Source organism: Triturus cristatus, chromosome 4_2 (assembly GCF_964204655.1).
Source record: "Triturus cristatus chromosome 4_2, aTriCri1.1, whole genome shotgun sequence".
NCBI classification, from domain to species: domain Eukaryota; kingdom Metazoa; phylum Chordata; class Amphibia; order Caudata; family Salamandridae; genus Triturus; species Triturus cristatus.
In genome coordinates, this window is record NC_140586.1 from 779,793,369 (window position 1) to 779,816,222 (window position 22,854).

Genomic DNA, 22,854 nt, shown 5'->3' on the forward strand with positions numbered 1-22,854 from the left:
GAACCAAACGGTGAAAGGAATAATATTATCAAAGCTGGTACAGAGGTGGGATCCCCAGCAAGTGGGAGGCCTGGTATGTCTGGTGACTTGTCGAAAACAGAGAAACATGGGTTGGACAGCAGGGAGCCAGAGGGACACTCACTGGTTCTGCCTGGAATAAAGCCAGCAATTCTTAAAGCATGGCCAGCCCAGAGTCTGGGTCCTTGTAGAGCCATGAATGTGCAGGGAGGCATAGTTCATATAGAGAGTCCAATGCTAAAGGTGGCTCAGGCACTAACTCCGTGGTGGGGGTCCAATGCGGCCTCTATGCCATGTGTCATGAATTGCTCCCTTCGTTCTCGTGTCCACCACCAGGGGGCTGAACTGTGGGGCTCTCCAGTGTTCTAATAAGCTTCCAGACCCTCCCCTTCATGTACATACTGACTTCCAGCCATTTGAACTCTACTTGGAAATGGCCATCCATTCCCAATCCATGCCAGGTTTTGTGGAAGCCAGCCTGCTTAGGCCAGAAACTCCTAGAGTTACCTAGAATTCCCTGCTCACTGCTTCGTCTCCACCCCTGCAGGTCAAGGATGGGTGGAGGAATTCAGCTCACCTGTGGCTGGCTGCTGCTAGCCTGCTCACACCTGATGTATGTGATTATTGTGAGCTCTTTTAAGTCCCAGCTCCCTTCAGGCCAGGGTTGGTCATTATAGCTGTATACCGGTGAGACCGATACTTGTTTCCAGTGTTTCCCGAGCCTTAGATATCCTTGTTCCAGTGTTTCCTGAGATTTAGCTATTTAGCCTGAATTAGCACTGTCTGCAGTGCTATCTTGTTTCCTGAGTTCCTGAGCTATACTTATTCTTTGTTCCTGAGCTATTTCTTGTTCCTGATTTGCACTGCTTGTAGAGCTCTCTTGACTCCTTGTTTCCTGAGCTGTAGCTATTTCCTGCTTCCTTGAACTTGCACTGCCTGCAGTGCTACCTTGACTCCTTAGTTTTAGTAATTCCCTATTCTGAACTATCACTGCCTGCAGTGCTACCTTGACTCTTGAGCCTTAGCTCACCTCTTGTTCCTGCCCCAGCAGTGCCTTCAATGCTACTTTGTTTTATTGATTCCTGAACCTGCACTTTTCTAGTTTACCTTTGTAGCCTCTCCTTCTGTATTTACCCTTTTCCGGTCCCTGCCTTTCTTCTCACTTCCTTGGTTCCAGGTCCTAGTTAGCTTTCTTTTTATTCCTGCTGACTTGCTTCTATTACCTTGTATGTTTGTTACTTGCTTTCTGCCAAGTGTGCCATGTGATTTCCTCCTTTCCTATAAGGCACTCCTTGCTAGCTCCTTGTCTATTGTCCTTGTATTTAGTTCTACTCCCTTGCTGTTACTGCCTTGCGTGTTCCTTTTTGATCGCCAGGATCCGTGGCCCAGCTGATAACCTAGGTGGCGTTTCTTGTTCACTGTGAGTATTGTCTTTGAGTTATATTTATAACATCACCATAGGTATCAGCTTCACACACCCTGCCTTTGCATGCATATCCTATTTGTGGGTATTTGCATCAGTATCTGTAACAGCCATTGTGGGTGAGGAACTTACTGAGCTTCAGTCTTACCGTTTGGAGCTCCCGAGTGCTTTACCCCACATTCCCTTTATTGTTAATGTTGTTGTGTGTGTATATATATGTATATATGTCTGCACGTCCATCCTGGGTGTAGTTATTCTGAATGCTAAATTGCCTCTTGAGTGCCTATCCTTTGAGTCTTAGCTATCATGTTCACTTATACAGGGTTCCCCTTTGGATCCCTTTTTCTCCTCCCTGTGTGATGCTGGGCAGTGCGGTACTCCGCATTCTGTGTACGTTTTCTATCCAGTTCCCAGTCGTTGCCCAAGTCCCTGACTGTGTACCAGACAGTCCCTGACACAATGTCTGGGGTTGTTCCCATCCCCTGATGGAAGCCAGTGTGGCAGGGGTCTCAAACCTGATAGTCCGGAGGCCTGGTGTGTGCTAAGCTCATCTGTGCATACCACAAGGGCTCGTCCCCCTCTGTCATTCAGGCTGCTAGCGGCTCTCGTATTTCAGTGGGCCATAGGGTGTTTGCTCCGTAAATGTGTTGGTGCGGTCATAAGTACTGGTGATGCCGGGCGTCCCAGGCCCCCTGACTTGGATGCAAGTCTCATCTCTGTATCTAAGGTGAAAGGCAGGAGAGGTGCCACCAGGGTCCCAGTGGTATGGCACTAAATGCTGGGCCACCAGAAGTTGTCTTCCAGGCCTCAGATCCAGCACCAGGGGATGTGTGCTTGTGTTCGGGTGGTTCCGGGGAGCAAGTCACAGCTCCTTGAAATTCTGGGTAGCCCCAGAGAGTCTAGCCTTGCATTTTCATGCAGCGTCACCCCTGTTAACAATGCGAGATGTAGCTGGTCACTACACCCCGGTTGGAGCTCTACAATGGCGCCGCCATCTTGACCAAGTGCCAAACTCCACCCGACATTGCCTATTCCCACTCCAATCTACACCGATTTGGGGAAAGTGTTGAACACTAAAGAGGTGACATTTACTGTTCCCACTCCAATCTATACCAATTTGGGGACGATGTTGGGCACTAAATGGGTAACATTTACTACTTCCACTACAATCTAAAGCAGTTCAGACAAGTTATTGGACTTTAAACATTTTATTTACATAATCAATACTACATACTCACACATAAGTTTTGATCTATAGAATAAATGAAAAAGTACTTGAGACACAATAATCCAAACTAAAAACCTATATATTAAAAAAATAAACATTAACATATTGAATTATGTTTATTACTATTAATAATTAATACATTGTATTAATATTCTTAAACCTTGAAAAATAACAAAAAAATAATATTCAAACAATAAAAATCATAAAAGTTAAGAAATCATATTCAAATTGATAAAAACATTGTTTATTATACTGAAATTATTATATTTTAGAATATATCCCCAAAATTAGAATGCATTCCAATAATGAACATAATTAAAATTTCGTTAGTAAAATATTGTTTATTACATTTTAACAAATACAATTATAGCATAAATATGTATACAAATATGAATTAGTACATTATAAATAATACATATTTTATTTTTATATTTGAGCTTTTCATTTTTTTTTTATTTAAAATGTAAATATAGAAATTAAATATTTTTCAAACATTTTATTCTCTGAATATTTTTTTCAATGTCTATAACCACATAGTACAACAAACCTGTATTTTGTACTTTCTGGTGAAACCATAATTATGCTAATCAATAATTGTGAAATACTAAAATATTCTACCTCTTTTTGGCCAATGAATATTGGCAATTATGACTGCTACAGCTATTGCTGATGCTCTAACAAACTTAGGTGATGGTAGTGTGTTCACTCTTTCTTACTGACAGTGCAGAAGATATGCTTCTTTCAACACATATCAATCAATTATAAGGCTAGATGAACATTCGTATTTCACATATTTATAGTCAGGCTTGCATTTTTTTCCATTTATCCTGGCTTTCACATAGAGGAAAACTACTACAAATTTGTCTTTGAAGGTTCAAAGTGAATTAGTGAAATTATAATGGTTAACTCTGGCGAATGAGCAAATTGGATACCTTTGAGTTGCATATCCTGTGAGCATTACGTAGTGCCCTGAAGCAAGCGGAATTATGCTTCTACCATGTAACATCATTTGTTAGGTTTCGCCTGCACAGCTTCTTATTGGTTTCTTTGTGTTCCACTTACCTTTCCTCCATTTCTATTGGCGTTAGCATATTTTCTTACATTTACCAAATGCTTGTTCCTTGTCTGCTTCTCTTATCAGATTCCTACCGCTGAAATATTGTTAACGTCCGCTTTGGTGGAACTATATTTTCACACAGTTACTCTTGTAGCATATTTATATAACAATTTATCACTGGGAGTGATTAAGAGATTTGCATAGAATTACAGGATGTTGCACAGTGCCTCTGAGACTCGAACCGGGATCCCCAGCTCTCGAATCAGCAGCTCTGGCCGCTTCACCACATTCTCTCCACTTTCATGTTATCTGTCAGGAAGCTCTTTCCTTCTCCCAGACAATGATTGATGAAATCGGGTCTTTATTCCTTACATAGGCAAAACTGATGCATTACCAATGCTTGTTAAATATTCAGAGTCCGCAGATGCTATAGACCAATATCCTAATGTGAAGCCTGTTGATAGTGGGGGTAAATCCAAGTGTGTCAGTTTTTACCAACTTAAGGTGCAGCACTTTGCAAAGTGAATTCCATGCTGGCATTTAGAGGTGGGTGAGCCAATGAAAGATCAAGCCAAGCTCGAGCCTGAAGCCTGGCTCCAGCTCTACTTGAGGTCTGGTTGGAGCCCATTACAAGCCGAGTTTTAAAGAAGCTTCTGCTTACCACCCTCCCTCTGCTAAGACAATGCCATTACGGACAGAGCGGCTGACTTTGGAACTGGGGAATCAGGCTCGAACCTCACCGTTCACTCAAGATCACGTCATAATGGGCAAATTAATTAATATCCCTGTGCATTTAAAATATGATTGTGACAATGTGTAAAGTAACTGGTGCTCAACGAAAAGCGCTCCAATACCTTCCCACACTATCTAAAAGCTTCAAAGAATGCACAAAGGGGTAAACAAAGGAAAGAAATTTACACAATAATTTAGTGGCTGATTTGCACAATCTGAAACTAGAAAAACTGGATACATCGTGGCTTACCCACTTGTGTGATCTTAGGCAAATATTTTAATTCAGAAAAACTCCTTTTTCATCATTGTTGCTTAAGAAAGCACTTTCAAATATGTGAGTTCAGAATCAATGTAGTACAAAGCCTGTTGTGTTTGATGTATTAGGCTATAGAGTAGATCTATAACAATCTGGGCCAAGTACAGGGTTTACATGGTAACTGTCTTGCCTCTTAGTTAACTAATGGTTCATGTTTTAACCCATTCCATGCATGGGACCGCCGGGAGACATCTCACGACACAGTGGGCATGTGCGTCGGACAGCTCTCAGCCGTCCTAGCACCCACCCACAGAAGAAGCGCTGGCGCTCTCCCCGTGGGCCACCCTTTAAATTGCCCTCACCAGGGAAGGCAGCGGAAGCCAGTCTGATGCCCCCTGAACCCCTTCCATGTCATCTAATGCATCAGCGCACACCGCACACCGACGTCATTAGATGAATTGGATGCCCAGGAAGCCATTTGCTTCCAGCGTGTGCAAGAGAAGGAGGTGAGTTTCCCCTCAGGGAGGGAGGGTTTTAAAACAAAGAGGCATTGGGAGAAAGAAACAGGTTTTCTTTTCCTCTAATGTCTCTTTGGAGCATTCCTGCTGCACGATGACGCATGGGGTACGACCGTTCAGAAAGAATGTCTACTAGACACTAGTGATTTTATTTTTGTAATCAATTTAGTGTTTGCAGGGAGCAGCCCCGTGGGCAAGGGTCGCCCACCTTTGGGGAGCAATTATTTTGGCTGTTTCTGCCCCCTTGGGAGTAGATCGGCAAATTTATTTTAAATTTTGTGTGCCTCACTAGACCACCCGGGTTTTCCTTTTTATTGATGTTGGGAAGCGCCCCCTTGGGCAAAGGTCCTTGGGCAAGGCTCACTCCTCTTTATGGGGGGTCTTTATTATGGCCGTTTCTCTCCCCCCCCCCCCCATGGGGACTAATCAGCCTTATGTTTTTAGACCCATCTTCCCCCGAGGGGGGGGTGGGTTGACACCAGGGATGGCTGAATGTTGTTGTGGAGCAGCCCTTTTAAGGGGTGATTATTTTGGCTTTTTCTGCCACCCTTGGGGGCAGTTCAGCCTTATGCTTTTAGGCCAGTTGCCCCTAAGGGGGAGCAGAAGGCACTAGACACTGGGGCGTTGGTTACACTAAGTTGTTTTTGGGGAGAGTCCCCTTTTGGGAGTGCATGTTTTGACTTTATTTTTTGGCCCATCTGCCCCCAGCTTAGCAGATAGATTGTGTGTGGACTGGTGCATTTTTGCTGTGTTTAATCCAAAGGAGTATTATTGTCCTGCATTAATTAATTTTTTGTAAGTGGTGTCATAATAACAGCATATTTAGCTTATGTTTTTAGTGAGAAATTGTTTTTGGATTTGTGCACGATGTGTATTGCTTCATGTTTAACTTTCTTCTTTTTTTAGTGGGATATTGTTGGTGCTTGCTGCAGAGTAGGTGGTGGTGAGTAGAGGTGTTTCTGGCAAGTGGGTGGTATTGTTTTGGAGTACATAGGTCTTTGTGATAAAGCCACATTTTGTTTATTACTTATTTTACAAAATGTTTGTTGTTGTTGACTTGTTTGTCAAGTTACCTTTATTAGTAAGGATTATGGATAGCCGCAGAATTACTGCTCAGTGGGTGGTTGGTATGCTTTTTGAATCTTCCTCTGGCCATGATTATGAGACTGACAGTGCATCTGAGGCAGAGGAGGAAGTGCAAGATTTTTTTTAGTGAGTGTTCATTCCGCGAGAAATCATTTGATGGTGAAGCTGTGGTGAGGAAATGGGGTTAACAGCAGACATTGCTTAGCTAGCATGAGTAATATACGCTTGGCTGCCATTCTGCCGCTTTTGCACATGACACTACAGGGCTCTGTTCTAGTGAAATACTTTGCTGAAGCTGCTTCACATGAGAACTGTCTACCTTTCACATATCCAGCAGGGCACCGCGATATCTGGCTGTACAGCCTGTTCAAGGTTGAATAACAATGTATGCTGTTGATTCACCTTGGTCAGTCCCACGCAACATAGACATAACATGAAGCACAGTGGCCCAACTCGGGTGCTTTTAATATGGCGTTACATGCATGAGGAGGCACTTGGAGAAAACCTTTCCAACATAGAAGAGCTGTGCTGATCCTGAGATGTAATTCATTGCATCTGATCTCGTAGGTATGGGGTCTTACTGACAAAGCCCAGAGGTCTTCTATAATTATTCTAAACTAGTTCATGAGCACGGGAAGGGTGGTAAAAGGAGCTATATTCCTATTTCCACTGTCATTATAATATGATTTTCTCTTTTGTGCTTTATGGAATTGTAACAATGCTAATTATATTGTTTTTATGCATTATGCTGCTCGTATTTGCTAGAGTACTGCATTTTAGAGAACGTTAGTTAAAAATAAACATTTTAAACTATACAGTGTCTCTCTTTACTCACGTTGTGGACAAGTATGAGTGTGAACAAAAGAGTGTTCTTGTTTCTCACTATTCCTGAGAGTTTACTAAGTCGCATGTTCTAGGTTGTCTAATCATTGGTGGCTTCGCTGTAGTACGGAGAACGAATGAGACACTGATGCTAGTCGGATTGGAGTTCTGGGCACTAAGGTGGCTTTTTTGGTACACAACAATACACCGAGGTCCTGGTTTCCTGCGCATAGTTCTGTGCATGAGCAGAATCCCTGCAACAAAGCTACTCTCAGTGTGGAGGAAGTGTCTGTTTTAGAGGAGGACACTGATGTGTCGATGGTGCAGCAAGAGGCATCCGGATTGCAGCCTGGGACTGCAAGCCTTCCTATTAGAAGTGCTAGACTCTGGGTTGATCCAAACATGGTGCAGCCGTTGTAGCCTGCGTTTAGTGGTGATGCGGGGTGTAGAGTGAATTGTAAAAATGTTTTGCCTATGCAATTTTTGTTGTTGTTTATGGATGATGAATTTTGGCTGAGATTGTTGAGCAGGCTAATTTGTATGTTGAACAGTTTTTGAGGGACACCAGTGCCAGACTTAAGCCCCGCTTTAGAGCTACCCGTGGACTCCCACACATTTGGATGAGATGAAGAAGTTTTTGGGTTTGACTTTTTTGATGGGTTTGCTAAGGAAGCCGTCCCTGTCTTCATATTGGTCTACCAGTCCCTTGATGGCAACGGCCATATTTCTTGCAATTATGAGTCGTGATCAGTATTTACTTTTGCTTCGGATGCTTCATTTTATTGACAATGCTTCAGCGTTGTCACGAAATCACCCTGACTGTGACCATCTTTTTAAGATTCATCCTGCCCTTGATCACTTTGTAGATTGATTCTCAGAGATCTATACTCCAGGGAAAGAAATAGCTGTTGATAAGCCTTTGGTCCTGTTCAAGGACCGTTTGGTTTTTAGGCAGTACATTCCTAGCAAGAGGGCATGTTTTGGAAATAGGATGTATATGTTGTCTGAGTGTAGGACAGGATATGTCTATAATTTCCGGGTGTGCACTGGTAGGGATTCCCCCTGGTTGTTCATCCACTTTAGGAGTTTCAGAGAAAATTGTGTGGGTTCTTGGTAGAGGTCTTTTTAACAAAGTTCCCCATTTGTACGTAGATAACTTCTACAATGCTGTACAATTGTTTAAGGCAGTGTTCAAAGTGGACACTCTTGCTTGTGGCACAATCCGCTCTAGCTGTAAAGGCTACCCAAAAGAGCTTGTTTGCAAAAAGCTTGAGGGGACAGTGCAGTGCCTTTGTGTAGTGATGAACTACAAGTTCCGAAATTTGTGGACAGGAGGGATGTCTACATGCTAACTACCATCCATGATGAAAGTACTTGTCCTGTGACTGTTGGGGGTCAGGTTGCTTAAGTGCGCAAACCTGTGTGCATTGTAGACTGCAATAAGCATGTGGGTGGTGTAGATACAGTAGATCAGAGGTTTGAAACTTACACTGCTGTTTGTAAGGCTTACATTCAATATAAGAAGTTGGCCATCCATCTCTTCAACTTAGCAACTTTTAATGCTTTTGTTGTGTTTAAGAAGTGTTCCCCAGCGTCAAGGGTGACTTTTGTTCAGTTGCTTGGCTGGCGGTGTGCGTGGACTGAAGCTTGGCTGGCGGTGTGCGTGGACTGTTGTCTGACTGGCTGTATGCGCAGACTGGTACTTGGCTGGTGTGTGCGTGGACCTGTGCTTCACTGGTGGTGTGCGTGGACTTGCGCTTGGCTGGCGGTATGTGTAGACAGGCCTTTGGCTGGCATTGTGCGTGGACTAGGGCTTGGCTGGTGATGTGTGTGGACTGGGGCTTGCTCGCAGTGTGTGTGGACTGGGGCATGCTGGCAGTGTGCATGGACTGGGGCTCGGCTGGCGGTGTGTGAGTAGTGAATTGCAGCTGGTCAATACACACACTGCTAGCCAAGCGCCACTGCACACACAACATCAGCCAGCGTGATTGCTGTGTCAGTCATGTGGGCGTAAGAAAGTGATGGGCCCTTGAATGGTTCTATCTGTTGATGTGAATGTTGTAATGTGCTGGGCCCGCGGCTGCTGGTGTGAATGGTCTTGTGTGTGTCACGTATGAAAGGTGTGTGAATCGCCAGTAAAGAGGTTGGTGCCTTGCCGTGGTTTACAGCTCACGAGCTGCGAGTCATTAGTTCAGGTGTTTGTGAGGAAAATTTGATTTCTTCTGATGAATTTAAGGTTTGTAGGGGATTCTGGGTAAGAAAATGTTGGAGGGTCCATGCAAGCTACACATCCCTGGACTCCCCTGGGTGTCTAGTTTTTCGAAATCTGTGGGTTTGGTAGGTTTCCATAGGTGGCCGCAAAACCCAGGTGACCCCCCCCCCCCCTTTTGCAAAACCAGGTTGTTTTGTGATAGGTACTTTGATGTCCCCGCAATAATTTTTGGGCCCTTCCCTGCAACAGGCACTTGGCCCACCCACACAGGTGAGGTACAATTTTTATTGGGAGACTTTGGGGAATTATGAGTGGGTGGAAATTTGTGGATCAAAGCTGATTCCAGAACTTTCAATCACAAAAGGTGAGGAAAATGTTGTTTTTCTTAAAGAGTTTGAGGTTTGCAAGGGATTCTGGGTAACAGAACCTGGTGAGAGCCACACAAGTCACCCCATCCTGGATTCCTCTGGGTGTCTAGTTTTAAAAAATGTATAGGTTTTCTAGGTTTCCCAAGGTGCCGGCTGAGCTAGGATTCAAAATCCATAGCTAGGCACATTGCAAAAGAAGGGTCAGGTTTGACTGGAAAAATGTGATGTGTCCATTTTGCGTTTTGGGCTGTTTCATGTCAAGGACACTAGGCCTACCCACACAAGTGAGGTAGCAATTTTATCGGGAGACTTATGGGAACACAGAATAGTAGAACAAGTGTTATTACCAATTGACTTTCTTTGCATTTCTGCCTTCCAAATGTAAGACAATTTGTAAAAAAAGAAGTAATTTTGAAAAATTACCTCTAATTCACATGCTTGTATGGGTACCCACAATTTTGGAGATGTGCAAATAACTACTGCTTCTCAACTCTATATTTTGTTACCATTTCAGAAATATATAAGTTTTTTTGGTACCTATTTTTCAAACATTATATTTTACCAAATGAATTGCTGTATACCCAGTACACAATGAAAAATCATTGCAAGACGCAGCTCAGTTATTGGCTCTAGGTTCCTCGGGTTCTTGGTGAACCTACAAGTCCTATATATCCTCACAACCGGATGGGTCCAGCGGATGTAACGGTATATTGTTTTAAAAAATCTGTCATACTTACAAGACGTTACAGGTGAACACATTGGCACAAATGGCTATTTTTTTTTTTTACTCAATTTCAATATTTTTTATTTTCAACTGTTAGTTTCTATAAAAAAAATTTGAAGGATCTCTATACAAATGACCCCTATTCAGAATGTTGGTGACTTTTCAGAAATGTATAGTTGTCTGGGATCCATTACTGCTGTAGAACATTTTGGTTTTCTGACAAAAGTCTGCCTGTCCCTGAAAGCTAAGAAGATGGTGATTTCAGCACAACAAACCCTTTGTTGATGCCATTTGTAGGGGGGAAAAAACAGACGCTTTCTTCTGCAGGACTTTTTCCCATTGAAAAAAAATACAATTATCTGTATTTTAGCTAATTTCTGGGTCCCCTCTAGGGAATCAACACCATGGGTACCTTTAGAATCCTCAGGGTGTTTTGAAAAAAAGGGCGCAAATTTGAGGTGGATACCTTATGTGGACTAAATGTTAGAGGGGCCTAAGCACGAACTACCCCAAATAGCCCAAAAAAGGCTTAGCACGGAAGGGGAAGGCCTAGCAGGGAAGGGGTTAATGTGTTGTATATATGTCAAAGCTACCACATATCAATACACGTTTTAAAATGTTGAATAGTTTGTAATATTTTACAGGATATTTATTGAATGTTTGACATAACAAACATTTTCAGGGTCTGGGTCAGGCAAGTCAACAATTAAACAGGGAGAGCCGAGACAAGGGTCTGACTAAGCTGTTAGAGCCCATGCACATCTCTACTGGATTTTAAAGAATAAGGCATAACAGATGTTAACCCCTTCGACGCGCATGACGGAGCGGTTCCGTCATGCACGTCGGTTGCGCTGTGCGCATGACGGAACTGCTCCGTCATGGCCCCGCCCGCGCACGGAACCTTCAGCGTGGCGCGGAAATCCGCGCCGCGCTGAAGGGGTTAATTGATTTGGGACACCAAATGACCATATGTTTTGCCTCATTCTGACCTTGTTCTCCAGTGTAAATTGCACTAGGATTTTCCTACTATGGAAAAGTAATCATATAATTTTAATTCTAGTTTGGGTGTAAAACACTTGGTGGCACCAAAATAGTAGTTACCCTCACCTCACTCAGTTAAAGTTTTGTGAAGGATCTTTGGTTAACAACTTGATGCCTTGCAGTCAGGACCTTGTTTATCAGTACTTGGAAACAGTATTAAATTCTGGCACAACATTCAAATGTTGACATAGAAAACTTCTCAAAACTGAGCTTTTGGAGAAAGATTTTGTTCAAAGCTGACACCCATCCCACTCTACTGGAATCTAACAATCTGGTATTTTCCCCTATTGAACTTTATATATGTATATTTTTCTGTAACGTGAGAGCATTATAGTTATAGTAAGATGAAAACCCGGACTTAAAACACCCAAATAGTGACATAATTAAATGTTACATGTTTGAAATGAGTCCCACTTTATTCCTCAAGTTAGACTGACCTAGTTCCTTCATTGTGAGCATGCCTCACAAAGACTGTGTGTGCCACTGAGGTAATACATTTAGGTTGCTGGTGTGGGACATCTTCTATGTCACTGGCTCTATGCACATTTGTGGTCCTTCTTCTATGTCACTATTTCTGTGTGCTATTTGGCTATTCTGCAATATTGCTGGTTGTATGTGCCGCTGCAGTCCTTCACCTATCTCATTGGCTGTGGTCCTTCTTTTAAGAAACACTGAAACCAATATTGCTAATGTAGGTACTGCCTCATTTATTAAGTGTTTTTGAAGTTATATCACAGTTATCTTGCAGTGCCACTGTAATAAATTGCAACTGTTCTTTTTCACACATGGGACACATAGTAACAGCCTGTGGCACTGAAGGCCTATGCTTCTCATGTCGGGACATTCCTGGCCCAGCCTGTGACGCTGCAGTCTTTTGCCACTCACTCCTGGGACAGCTAGCATTGGCAAAGCCAATAGTTCTGGCGTTATTGTGCTAATGCATCCAGATAGCATTAGTGCAGTCATCTGTTTGCATGTGCCAGAACATGAAATAACAACCTTTTGGCTTTTGTCAATGCTTGCTTGCATTGTCAGTGTGGGCGAGAGCAGTGCAACAATAAGAAAGTCACTGTCAGTTTTCATCCTGTGATGGCTGCACTGATTGAAAATGTCATGTACTGAACTAGAGTTCTGACCAACCAGCAGCAGGGAGAGACTCTTCTAAAGCTGGGTGGTATCTGCGGGGCTGGAATCGCATTTCTATTTCTTTCTAAACCCCTAGGAACTCAGCCCCTCATCTTTACAAATGTGTCCAACGCAAATGAGTTTGTAGGAAGATTGAAAGGACGTCATACCAGCATCACTTTGGTGCACTTTGAAATCAAACCAACATAAGGTTTCAGGACATCATAGTGAAATCCAGGAGTGAGCAGCCGGCGATGCTGGAACCAACCGTGTCCAGACCGGACCAATAATCCTTTACCTGTAAGACACAAGAACATGTTGCCAGATGAGACCAAAGTGCAGAAGAGCTTTCAGTCCCTTCCCCATCTCCCCTTAACACATGGGTTACGTCTTGGTAACCCTGCTAAAACGAATTCTATTTCCAATGCTACATTATTTACATTGTAAAGTGAGAGCTTTCATACACATTGGCTTTCACCAATGAAACACAATACACATCTTTGGAGTATCCATTCCATTAGTATTACCCAGTAGATTTTGGATGTATTAAGTCTACCCAGAAAGAGGGGCATGAAAAGATGCACACTCTACATTAATCGCATAAAGGCCGTCATCGCTTTCAGTGATCAAGCCCTGGAGTCTGGTGTAACATCTCTGGTGAGTATTGATGGGGATCCAGCCTGGAAGGAAGATGAATTATGATCTAGGGCAGGTTTGAACTAGCTTCCCTCTCCAATGCAGGTGTTTTCACCATTGCACCCCGAGGTGCATTCCTTGACTTTGCTTTATTTGGGACTCTCAAATCCACCAGACAGAATTTGTGTGACTGTTTTATCATTTTTCGGCTTTTGTTTTTTGGCTTATTAGAAAGAAACATCACCGACACTGATGTCATAAGTGAAGATGATGAACGCTTGGAGAGAAGCTAGGAGAAATGGGACCCCTTTGGGGTTTGTACTGACTTCAATGACAGGAGGTGACAACCAAATATGCTATCTAAGACTGTAGCCCATATAGCAAAAATACCTTAAACAACACGTTTATGGAAATTAAAGTAATGTGAGATAACAGATACGGATATCAGGAAGTGTTATATTCAGGATATTGATTTGCAGGCTTTTAAAAGGTATTGACATTTTGTCTCCAGACTACTTCATAGAGGCCAAATATGTACTAATGTGGGACATTAGTGAATTTGATCGCATATTTAATTGCGTTTTCTAGTGGATATGGCGTCCTCCGCGTTCAACAATGATATCCAGGCACAGACGAGTGTTGATGGCAGAAACATGTTGACCATTTAAGATGAGCATTTTTTCCAAATTTCCCATCATGTTTCTTTTAATTCTATTTGTGGGTGAACCAGAATAAAACTTACATTTAACCTACCAGGAAATAGTTTTACATTCACCACATTATATAAGTAGCACTGTGCCTGTCATATTCCTAGCTCTCATCTAATATTGAAAAAACCTCAGCTCCTCTCCGTTGGAGAGTTGTAGCCCACACCAGGTACCATTTGGCCCTGGTGTGAGGAGGGAACCCAATGATGACGCATACCACCCTCGGGTAGGTGAGGGTTCTCGTCCTAAAGAAAGCATCTTCTTACATACAATAATACCCTTTTGTTAACTACACGTACTCTTGTGTTTGCTCAATTAATAGGTGCTATGGGCAATGCCCTGCCACATTTTGACCCCCAATTAAATCCGGAATACGAACAGTTAGAGCTTTGCCAGGTGAAGCGAGAAGGAGAGGAGTCTATGGATGCATTCTTAGCACAACTGCGCAAACTTGCGGGTACATGCTCGGGCATTGAAAAACCCAAGAAAATATGAGCTCAGCTCATTCAAGGATGCAAATCATCCAATCTGCACAAGCTGGAATCTCGCTGGAGGTATCCTCATACTCACTCGCTCCCATGAACTTGCCGACAGTCGAGCGGGGCTCATGAAGCCCGCCCTAGCACGTCAAACTCTGGGCCCGGCTCCCACGACAGGGTTGAGAATAAAGAAAGAGCACATGGAAGCAATACAGAGGCAGCCGATGAGACCAAGAGGGGTGTTCATGTCGAAGGCCTGTGACAGTAATTGCAGAAACTGGGATCCACACACAATCCACAAAAGAGTTGTCTGGCACAGAGCAAGCCATGTTTAAAATGTGGCCATCTAAACCACTTTGCGAGAGTATGTTAACAGTGCAGGAGCCCCCACTGGTGTGGCTGCCAGAGATCGGAGGAGTGTAAACATTTGTAAACTGTTGCTGGAAGAAGGCACAGCTTCAGGCTGGAAAGGGAGCGAAGATGCCACCCTGGCGGTCGACAAGAAGGACGAAGTATTCTCTATCTCATTTACTGGAAAAAACAATGACAGGAAGAGGCGTACCCCCATGTGTCATGTGGATGTCAACGGAGCCCAGATCAAAGCCCTCATTGATACAGGAGCGTTGGTGAACGTCATTGATACTGAGCAACTCGAGAAACTCCAACCGCCACCCCACCTGCTTCCCACCAAAGCAAGGGTTTATTAGTATGGGGGTACGGAACCCATCCTGTTGCAGGGGGTCATCGAGGTGGGGGTATCCCATGGAGGCAACCGGGAGGCACAAATTCCATGCCACCACTATAGAGACTGGCATGCTGCCAAATTGTCACACCACAGAGGACCTGGGCCTTGGATTCTTTGTATTCTTTGCTGGACAGATCTGCCTGTCTCATGCAGACAGCATGTTGGCAGACTTTCCGATGTTGTTCCAAGGGCTAGGCTGCCTGAAAGGAGTGCTGGTCAATCTACACATACACACCACAATACGCCCTGTGGCATTAAGGCATTGAAGAGTGCCGATCCATCTCAGGCCTTTGGTAGAAAAAGAACTTGAAACGCTGGAACAGGAAGGGGTTATCAAAAAAGTGAGTGGTCCATCCCCTTGGGAATCTCCTCTAGTCATAGCCCCAAAACCCAAGCAGCCTGGGGCTATCCGTCTGTGTGTGGATATGTGGCTACTCAACCAGGCCATCAAAAGGGAGAGACATATCAGGCCCACTATAGACGAGATTGTGGCAGATCTGAATGAATAAGGTCGTTCGCCAAGATTGATTTGAACTCAGGTTACCATCAGCTGGTGCTGGAAGAGTACTCTTGGTACATAACAGCTTTCTCATCTCACATAGGACTCTGCCGTTTCAAAAGGCTAAGCTTAGGAGTTTGCTCAGCTGCCGAAGTGTTTCAGAAGGCAATATTAGAGGCTCTATATGGACTGTTGGGAGTCATAAATGTGAGTGATGATATTTTAATATTGTCTACCACCCTGGAGGAACACCACAGCTGGTTGCGAGCTGTCCTGAGTCTACTGGCCAAGAGAGGTCTCACTTTGCACCAGAAAAAGTGAGCATTTTACACAAATGAGGTGGAATTCTTTGGGCACTGGTTTTCTCCAGCGGGGCGTCAAGTCGACCCTCAGAAAGTGGAGGCCATTAGGTCAGCTGCAGTACCCTGAAACCGGTCAGATGTTTGAAGTTTCATGGGCATCGCCAATTAATGTATAAGATTTATCCCCCAGCTGGCCACCCTGTCTGATACCCTTTGAGCACTGACTCTTAAAGACGTCCCGTGGGAGTGGGTCAACAAAGCAGACCGGGCATTCCAAGAGATCAAGAAGGAATTCTCCACAATGCCACCATGGTTTTCTTCAGTCTTATAGAGTCCCTAAACTGGTTGTGGATGCCAGCCCCTTTGGGCTACAAGCAGTGCTTCTGCAGAAGACAGAGAATAATGACTGGGTGCCCATCGCATATGCCAGCCAGACCCTCACGGATGTTGAAGCCAGGTAAGCGCAGAACGAGAGGGAGGCATTGGCAATTCGCTGGGCCTGCAAACATTTTCACATTTATCTCTGAGGGAAGAAGTTCACAGTGGGGCCATTGTTCGCAGTGACAGTTTGCAATGGGACACCACAAATTGAGAGGTAGGCTGTCCAACTCCAGCAGTATGTGTTTGATGTGGTCTATTGACCGGGAGTGAACAACCCGGCTGATTATACTGTCCGACATCCTGTGAACGACAGCACCGGCAGCAAGGAATAGGATGAACCTCAAGCAGAAGAGTTCATACGGTTGGTCACCGCAGCTGGGTATCCGAGAGTGTTGTTGATAGCTGACATCGTAGAAGCCACCTGTGAGAATGTCAGTCTGAAAAGAGTGAAACAAGCTCTTAAGGAACACCATTGGAAACATTCCCTCGATGGAAGTAGGGGCCTCACAGATGAGGAGCGGGAGATCCGGACTCATCTCTTGCGGTGTCAAGATGAGTTGAGCGAGAGTGAAGAGGGCCTCATTCTCAGAGGACACCAGACAGTGATTCCCAGGGGTTTGTGAAAACACACTGTGGAACTGGCTCTCCAAGGCCATCCGGGCGTGGTCAAGATGAAGGCGTGCCTAAGAAGCATAGTCTGGTTCCTGTGAAAGGACCGACAGGGCACAGAATGGGCGAAGAACTGTCGGTCCTGCATCTTGACCAGCGAGGAACCACCAGTCACACCGATAATAACTTGACCAGCGGGAATAACACCATGGAAGGCCATCAGCATGGACGTTGGAAGTTTTCCAGACCATTGTTTCACATTGGTACTGATGGACAGTCATTCTAAATTCCCCATAGTGGAACTGGTTCAATCTACTTCTGAATGTGTGAAACTTGCGTTGAAACCGAGTGTTTGTCCCATTGAGGTTGCTGGACGAGGTCAAGACTGACAACGAGCCTCTGTTCCATGGGAAAGAGTTCAAGGACTATCTCCATGGTTTGAATATACCTCACCGTAAGATCACACCACAGTGGCCTCAAGCCAACAGTAACATGGAGACGTTCATGAGAACAATGAATAAAGTTCTGCGAATGGGAGTGGAAAGGGGAGACGAACTAGAGGGGTGCCTGCAGCAGTTCTTACCAGCGTACTGCCAGAACCCACACTGCACCACCTGATGTGCCCCCAGTGATCTCCTCATGAAAAGGCCCGGGAGAGATGTGGTGCCTGCAGGGCTATCCTGGTAGCCTGGGACCACAGATGTACGAGCAGCCTAGGCAAAGAGAGAAGCCAATATCAAACGAGCCAGCACCAGGAGAAGGGTAGCCAGGCCCCAGCGACAAGTAGGGGACTGGATGGCTATAAAAGGATCGCCATCCCAGTTGGAAGTATCATACTCCTTTTGAGAGACAGACCTGGACGGTAGTTAGTATAAGGGGCACCATGATCACTGCATTGAGAGGCGGTGCAAAGGTGTGCCGCAATGTGTTGCGTCTCCGAAAACTTCCACTGGGCACGGAAGAGCTCCAGAGGTGGACGTTCCCCACCAGATGGTGGCCAGCCCAGATGAAAAAGAGGACATGCCTGCGGAGGAATTCTGGCCCGACGGAGAAAGGGTGGAACACAAGTCGGATGAAGAACAATTGCCCATAGCCACAGAGGACATCAGTACAGACTGCGAGCCAATCCTCAACCTAGTCCGACACTAAGAGACTATGTTTGCTAATGTGACATTGGGGTATTCCAGCCTTTTCCCATGTCCAGTGTTGACGCTGTTCTTCCCTTGTTGTCTGTGTACCTTTCTTGTCTGTTCTTTTATCTTCATTCTTTCTGTTCCCCTAATTTTCTCTTGCTCTTCTCCTCTTGCTGTGTTTCCCACTTTTTTCTTCACATTAATAAAGGTTATAAGGGATGTAGTGAGACACCCGGCTGCTACCATACACTGTAGCGGAAATGCACCTTGAGGGCCGGATTGGGGTGAAGGGATAAATAAAGGTGCTGAGCTCGCTTGTGGGCAGAGTACGCACCACATTAAAATGAGTCAGCATATAATTATTTGCATTCACGCCAGCAATACACGCAGTTAGGCCTTACAGCTAGCAAGGGCCATCCCATACATGTGAGGGAGATGCGAGCGGATTGCTTCAAGTGGTGATGGCCACAGTGCATCTTGAACCAAACAGCAAATGTTTTTTATTCCTGGGCTGGACGTTTCTAACTCACTTTTGTGAAAAGGCAGCATTCGCACCCACTTTTTTCCTCATTTTCATGTGAATAAATCCTTTGCATCCCCCTTTTCAGTTCAGGCTCGTTTGTTGCACTCCCTCGCAAATTTATACTTCAGTCAAAGCTTTCTGCCACAACACTTTTAAAGTCCACCAGCCACAAATGATTGGAATCATTGGAAACAAATGATATGATTGCATACATTTTCTTGGAAGTCAAAATTTCTTTTTTGATTTATGTTCTATGAATGTATTATCTCAAAAAACGTTGTTTAGTTTATGCTACACACACATGTAGGCACTTATATTTAAAACACAACAGCCACTATTAAAATAAATAATAAGGAAAGCTATACAGGGCAGGAACCTTAGATGACCACCATTTAAATGTGACGCAGAGGAACTATTTGTATTTTCAGGCTTTACTGAAGAGGCTAGAAGGGCCATTCTGAGGTATGGAACAGCATGATTGAAGCAGAGCATAGCAGAATTCATCACTTTTCTACAATTCCACATTTTTGCACACCGATAGATGGGACCTTCATCAATAACAAAGATTTATATTGTTCGTCTATCACCTGATCTGTTCATTCTAATACAAAAGCTAACTGTCCATTATTAATGGAACTTGATTGCTAAATATATTAAGACAGGGTTGCACTGTATGAGGTATTTTAGAGAAAAATATATTATTACAAAATCGTTTAGTATTTAACTGCATATTTTTTTCCTTTGAGTAATGTTCCAAATGTTCGAGGAAATATAAAAACTTACCGATCCAGGGAGTAATGTACTTGTAAGCAAAGTTGTCCTTGGGTGCTGAAAAATAGAAGAAAGAAATAAGAAAAAAAATATTTTGCAAACGTAGACTTTAGTGGCATGAGTTTTCAAACATTAATCCAAATCCGCAGCACCTACAAATCCAGTTTTATTACAAAGAGACACCAGGGTAAAAAGAGAATGGACATAGAAATTGTAAGTACCCACAGTTTAATATATGTTTAAAAGAGTAGCGGCAGTTCTTTCCCAAGTGATTGCTTTCATGCAAATACAGTTTTTGTGTGTGGTAGGTATACCTTCACTCAAGGAAATCAATACTAAACCGTGATTTGTGTTTCTAACTTCTAGTTCAAACTAGAATATGTGCCTTAATAATGCTTCTGTCGAAGAACTTTCTGCTCGACAAAGACTTTAAGAGTTTTGAATATTCTGTCTGTACAATTGTACCTGGAACACTCTGTTTAACCTTGATGTATGCAAATTAATGTAGAAAAGAAAACTAAGAAACCACATTGGAAGAAACCAAATCAAGGAAAACTAATTTTAAGGTGAGAAAAAATTAAGGGAGTGCAAATACATTTTTTAAAAATTGAACATTTTACAGAAAAGTTTATTTTAAGTAAACATCGAATATTACATGAAAACGATGGTATTTGGGAGTGGTGAGGGTTTGTTGGGTTCAAGGATGAGTGGAGATTAGGGATGGTGCCGTTTTTTGGGAATGGGTGGACTGTTTATTTAGGGTCCAGCTGCAACTGAAAAAGAAATCCATTTTGAAAAGCTCCAAATAGATGAAGAGAGATCATGCTACACCGGACTAGCTATAGAGGTGGGAAAACGGTCATACTTTCCACAGATCTTGAAGTTTCTTTCCAACTTTTCCTACAATGTTTTTGCAAACCACTTTTCTCCTGATAATTTCACAGACATTCTCCCACTGACAGGGTTTTTCAATTCGTCTCCTGTGTTCACCTACTATTTGTGTTTTTTACCCCGGTAACTGACATGACGTTCTCAAGAAATGAGTGTGTATGTGGATGAATGAGCGGGGAATGGATAGATAAGTATGTGCATAAATCACTGCACTTGAGGTTTCCCTCCCCAAACCCGAGACACCACAGCACAGCACAGATTGGGTCTGACACAGCATTCCCTGCACTCCAAGCCCAGTACAAGTTCCACAATACAGATGGTAAAATGGAGAAGCAGATCTGCACCAGTCCATCAAGAATGATATCTTATCACAGTTGTTGCAAAGAGTCCACTAGGAGAGGTTCCTGAAAGGACCACAAATTTCATGTAATGAGGGGTTTTCTAAACAGAGGTGCAGTCCTATTAAAATATTACTACGGCACTTTTCCTGGAGACTAGTGGCAACTATTTTTAGGGGCAGTTGAAGTACAGAAGAAGCAGTTCATGGATGTATGCATAATAAGGCGTTGGCTTGATGGAGCGGTCTTGAGGGGAATCAGGTTTCACCTTTGGGAATCTTGCAGAAGCAGCTGAATTTCAGCCTGCCTTCTCTGAGGCCCTTGTCTTGATCATGTAGTAAGTCAGACAATTCTTCCTCGTAGTTAGATGTCTGGCAGAGTGGTTGCAACTGAGTGCAGTGCTATGTCAGTGTGAGTTTAGAGTTCAGATGATTGTGTTAAGGCTTCAAATATATACCACAGGTTAGATTTTTGTAAGTACCCCATTTTTTCACATATTCATACATGGTAGATTTAGTACAAAAGAAGAATGATGCAGGTTATTATTAAGACATGCTTTCAGTTGTATATAACTCAGAAAGTGACTGGAGCTTCGCTGAAACTCTGTACAGAGGTCTGAAAAAGATTTTAGAGAGTTGCCCCAGGTGACATGTTCCAGATTTTAGATTCCTTGGCATTCTCAGGGAATCCAATGAAGATACTTCTTGGTGACCTGAATCTATGAGTTGTACCAGCAGGGCACTCAAAAATGCAGGAATGGATGTTGTTTAAGGGCTTCATGACATGTTTTACATGTATTTATAGTTCTAAAATGGGCTAATGTTTGGCTTCTGGAAAAGGAGTTTTCTAACAGATTATTGCAAGTTCTTGACTCCACCTTGTAAGTGATTCCCCAGCTGAGGATACAAGTTCCTGGTGGAAATGGTAAGTTAATTGCGATAGGTGCTGAGCAATGTGATATATTTTCATGCTGGGATACCACAGAATGCCACACTCTGTTTGTTGATGGAATGTAATACCAGTTTATCTCGGTATTGTCCCTGGAGTTAGATTTCCTATCATCAATGTGGTGGCCAGAGCTGAAGTAGTCCATTTATGCCTAACTGAAGGCTCCAATGGATGATAGCTTCTCATATTGGGGGTGGGGGTCCTCTGCAGAGCTCAAAGAGAGTTTCCCAAGATTAGGGCTCAGCCGTCCATCATAGTTTAGAAGAGATCAGGCCATCAAAGTCATGTTTTTTCTACTGGTTTGTAGGAGAAGCACACACGGAGAGCAATTTAAAGAGCGGCCATTTTCACTGAGGCCAAGCTTCAACCCCTTGACACAGGTGGTCTCCTATCTTGCCATTACTAAAGGTGTCATTTCTGAAGTTCAATATAACAAAAGTATAAGTTGCTTTGATCATTGGAAAGCGATGTATCCATAATAGCCAAGTGAATTCATGCCATGACCGACAACTCCATCCATTTTACCATTATATGCAGGTGTTGGACTTGGCCCTTATTGCAGGGTCATCCCTAAACTTTTTGCCTTTCTCCTAGCCTTTTCTCTGACATGGTGTTGGTGGTTTTAGGACTCTGGGCACTTTAGCACTGCTGTCCAATGTAAAGTGTGTGTGCTCTCTGTGAAAAACATGGTAAGATTGGTCTACACCCGTTTGGCCTATTTAATTTACCTGTCATTCCCTTGTAAAGTGGTATCTCATATACCCAGGGCTGGAAAATTAAATGCCACTAGTGGGCTTGCAGCGCTGATTGCGCCACCCACCAAAGTAGCCTTGAAATCCTATCTCAGGCCTCTGCCATTGCAGGGCCTGTGCGCGCAGTATTACTGCCGCTGTGACATGGCACCTAAAGTGTGTGCCATGTCCGTGGCACCCCTTTTACTACATGTCAGTCACCCCTAAGGTAGGCGCTAGCTAGCCCGATGGGCAGGGTGCATTGTAGGTAAAAGATAGGACATGTACCTTAAGTGTGTGACATGTCCTGCTAGTGACAAACAGCCATTTTGGTTTCTCACTACTGTGGAGCTGCCCTCCCATAGGAATGCACTGGGGATTCACTGATAAGTGTTTCAGTGGTAACTCCTAATATGAGAGGAGTGGCGTGGTCAAGTTTGGTTATATTTGGAATGGTAAAAATAACTGCTGCACAATGGTGTACACAGATTTATTATAACTATTTTAGAAATGCCACTTTTAGAAGTTGGCATTTCTGTGTGCTATGTGTC

At 43.6% G+C, this 22,854-nt stretch overlaps 1 protein-coding gene across 1 annotated transcript in view; it reads right to left on the minus strand.

Moving 5' to 3' along the window:
* The window catches only part of LOC146835034 (cytochrome P450 4B1-like), a 318,638-nt gene that overhangs the window by 149,391 nt on the left and 146,393 nt on the right, over positions 1-22,854 (minus strand). The window contains exons 3-4 of the mRNA XM_085602694.1: positions 19,408-19,452; positions 12,781-12,908 (exon numbers count right to left, since the gene is read on the minus strand). Coding sequence (XP_085458820.1) covers positions 12,781-12,908; positions 19,408-19,452 — 173 coding nt within the window. The remainder of the gene's footprint in view (positions 1-12,780; positions 12,909-19,407; positions 19,453-22,854) is intronic.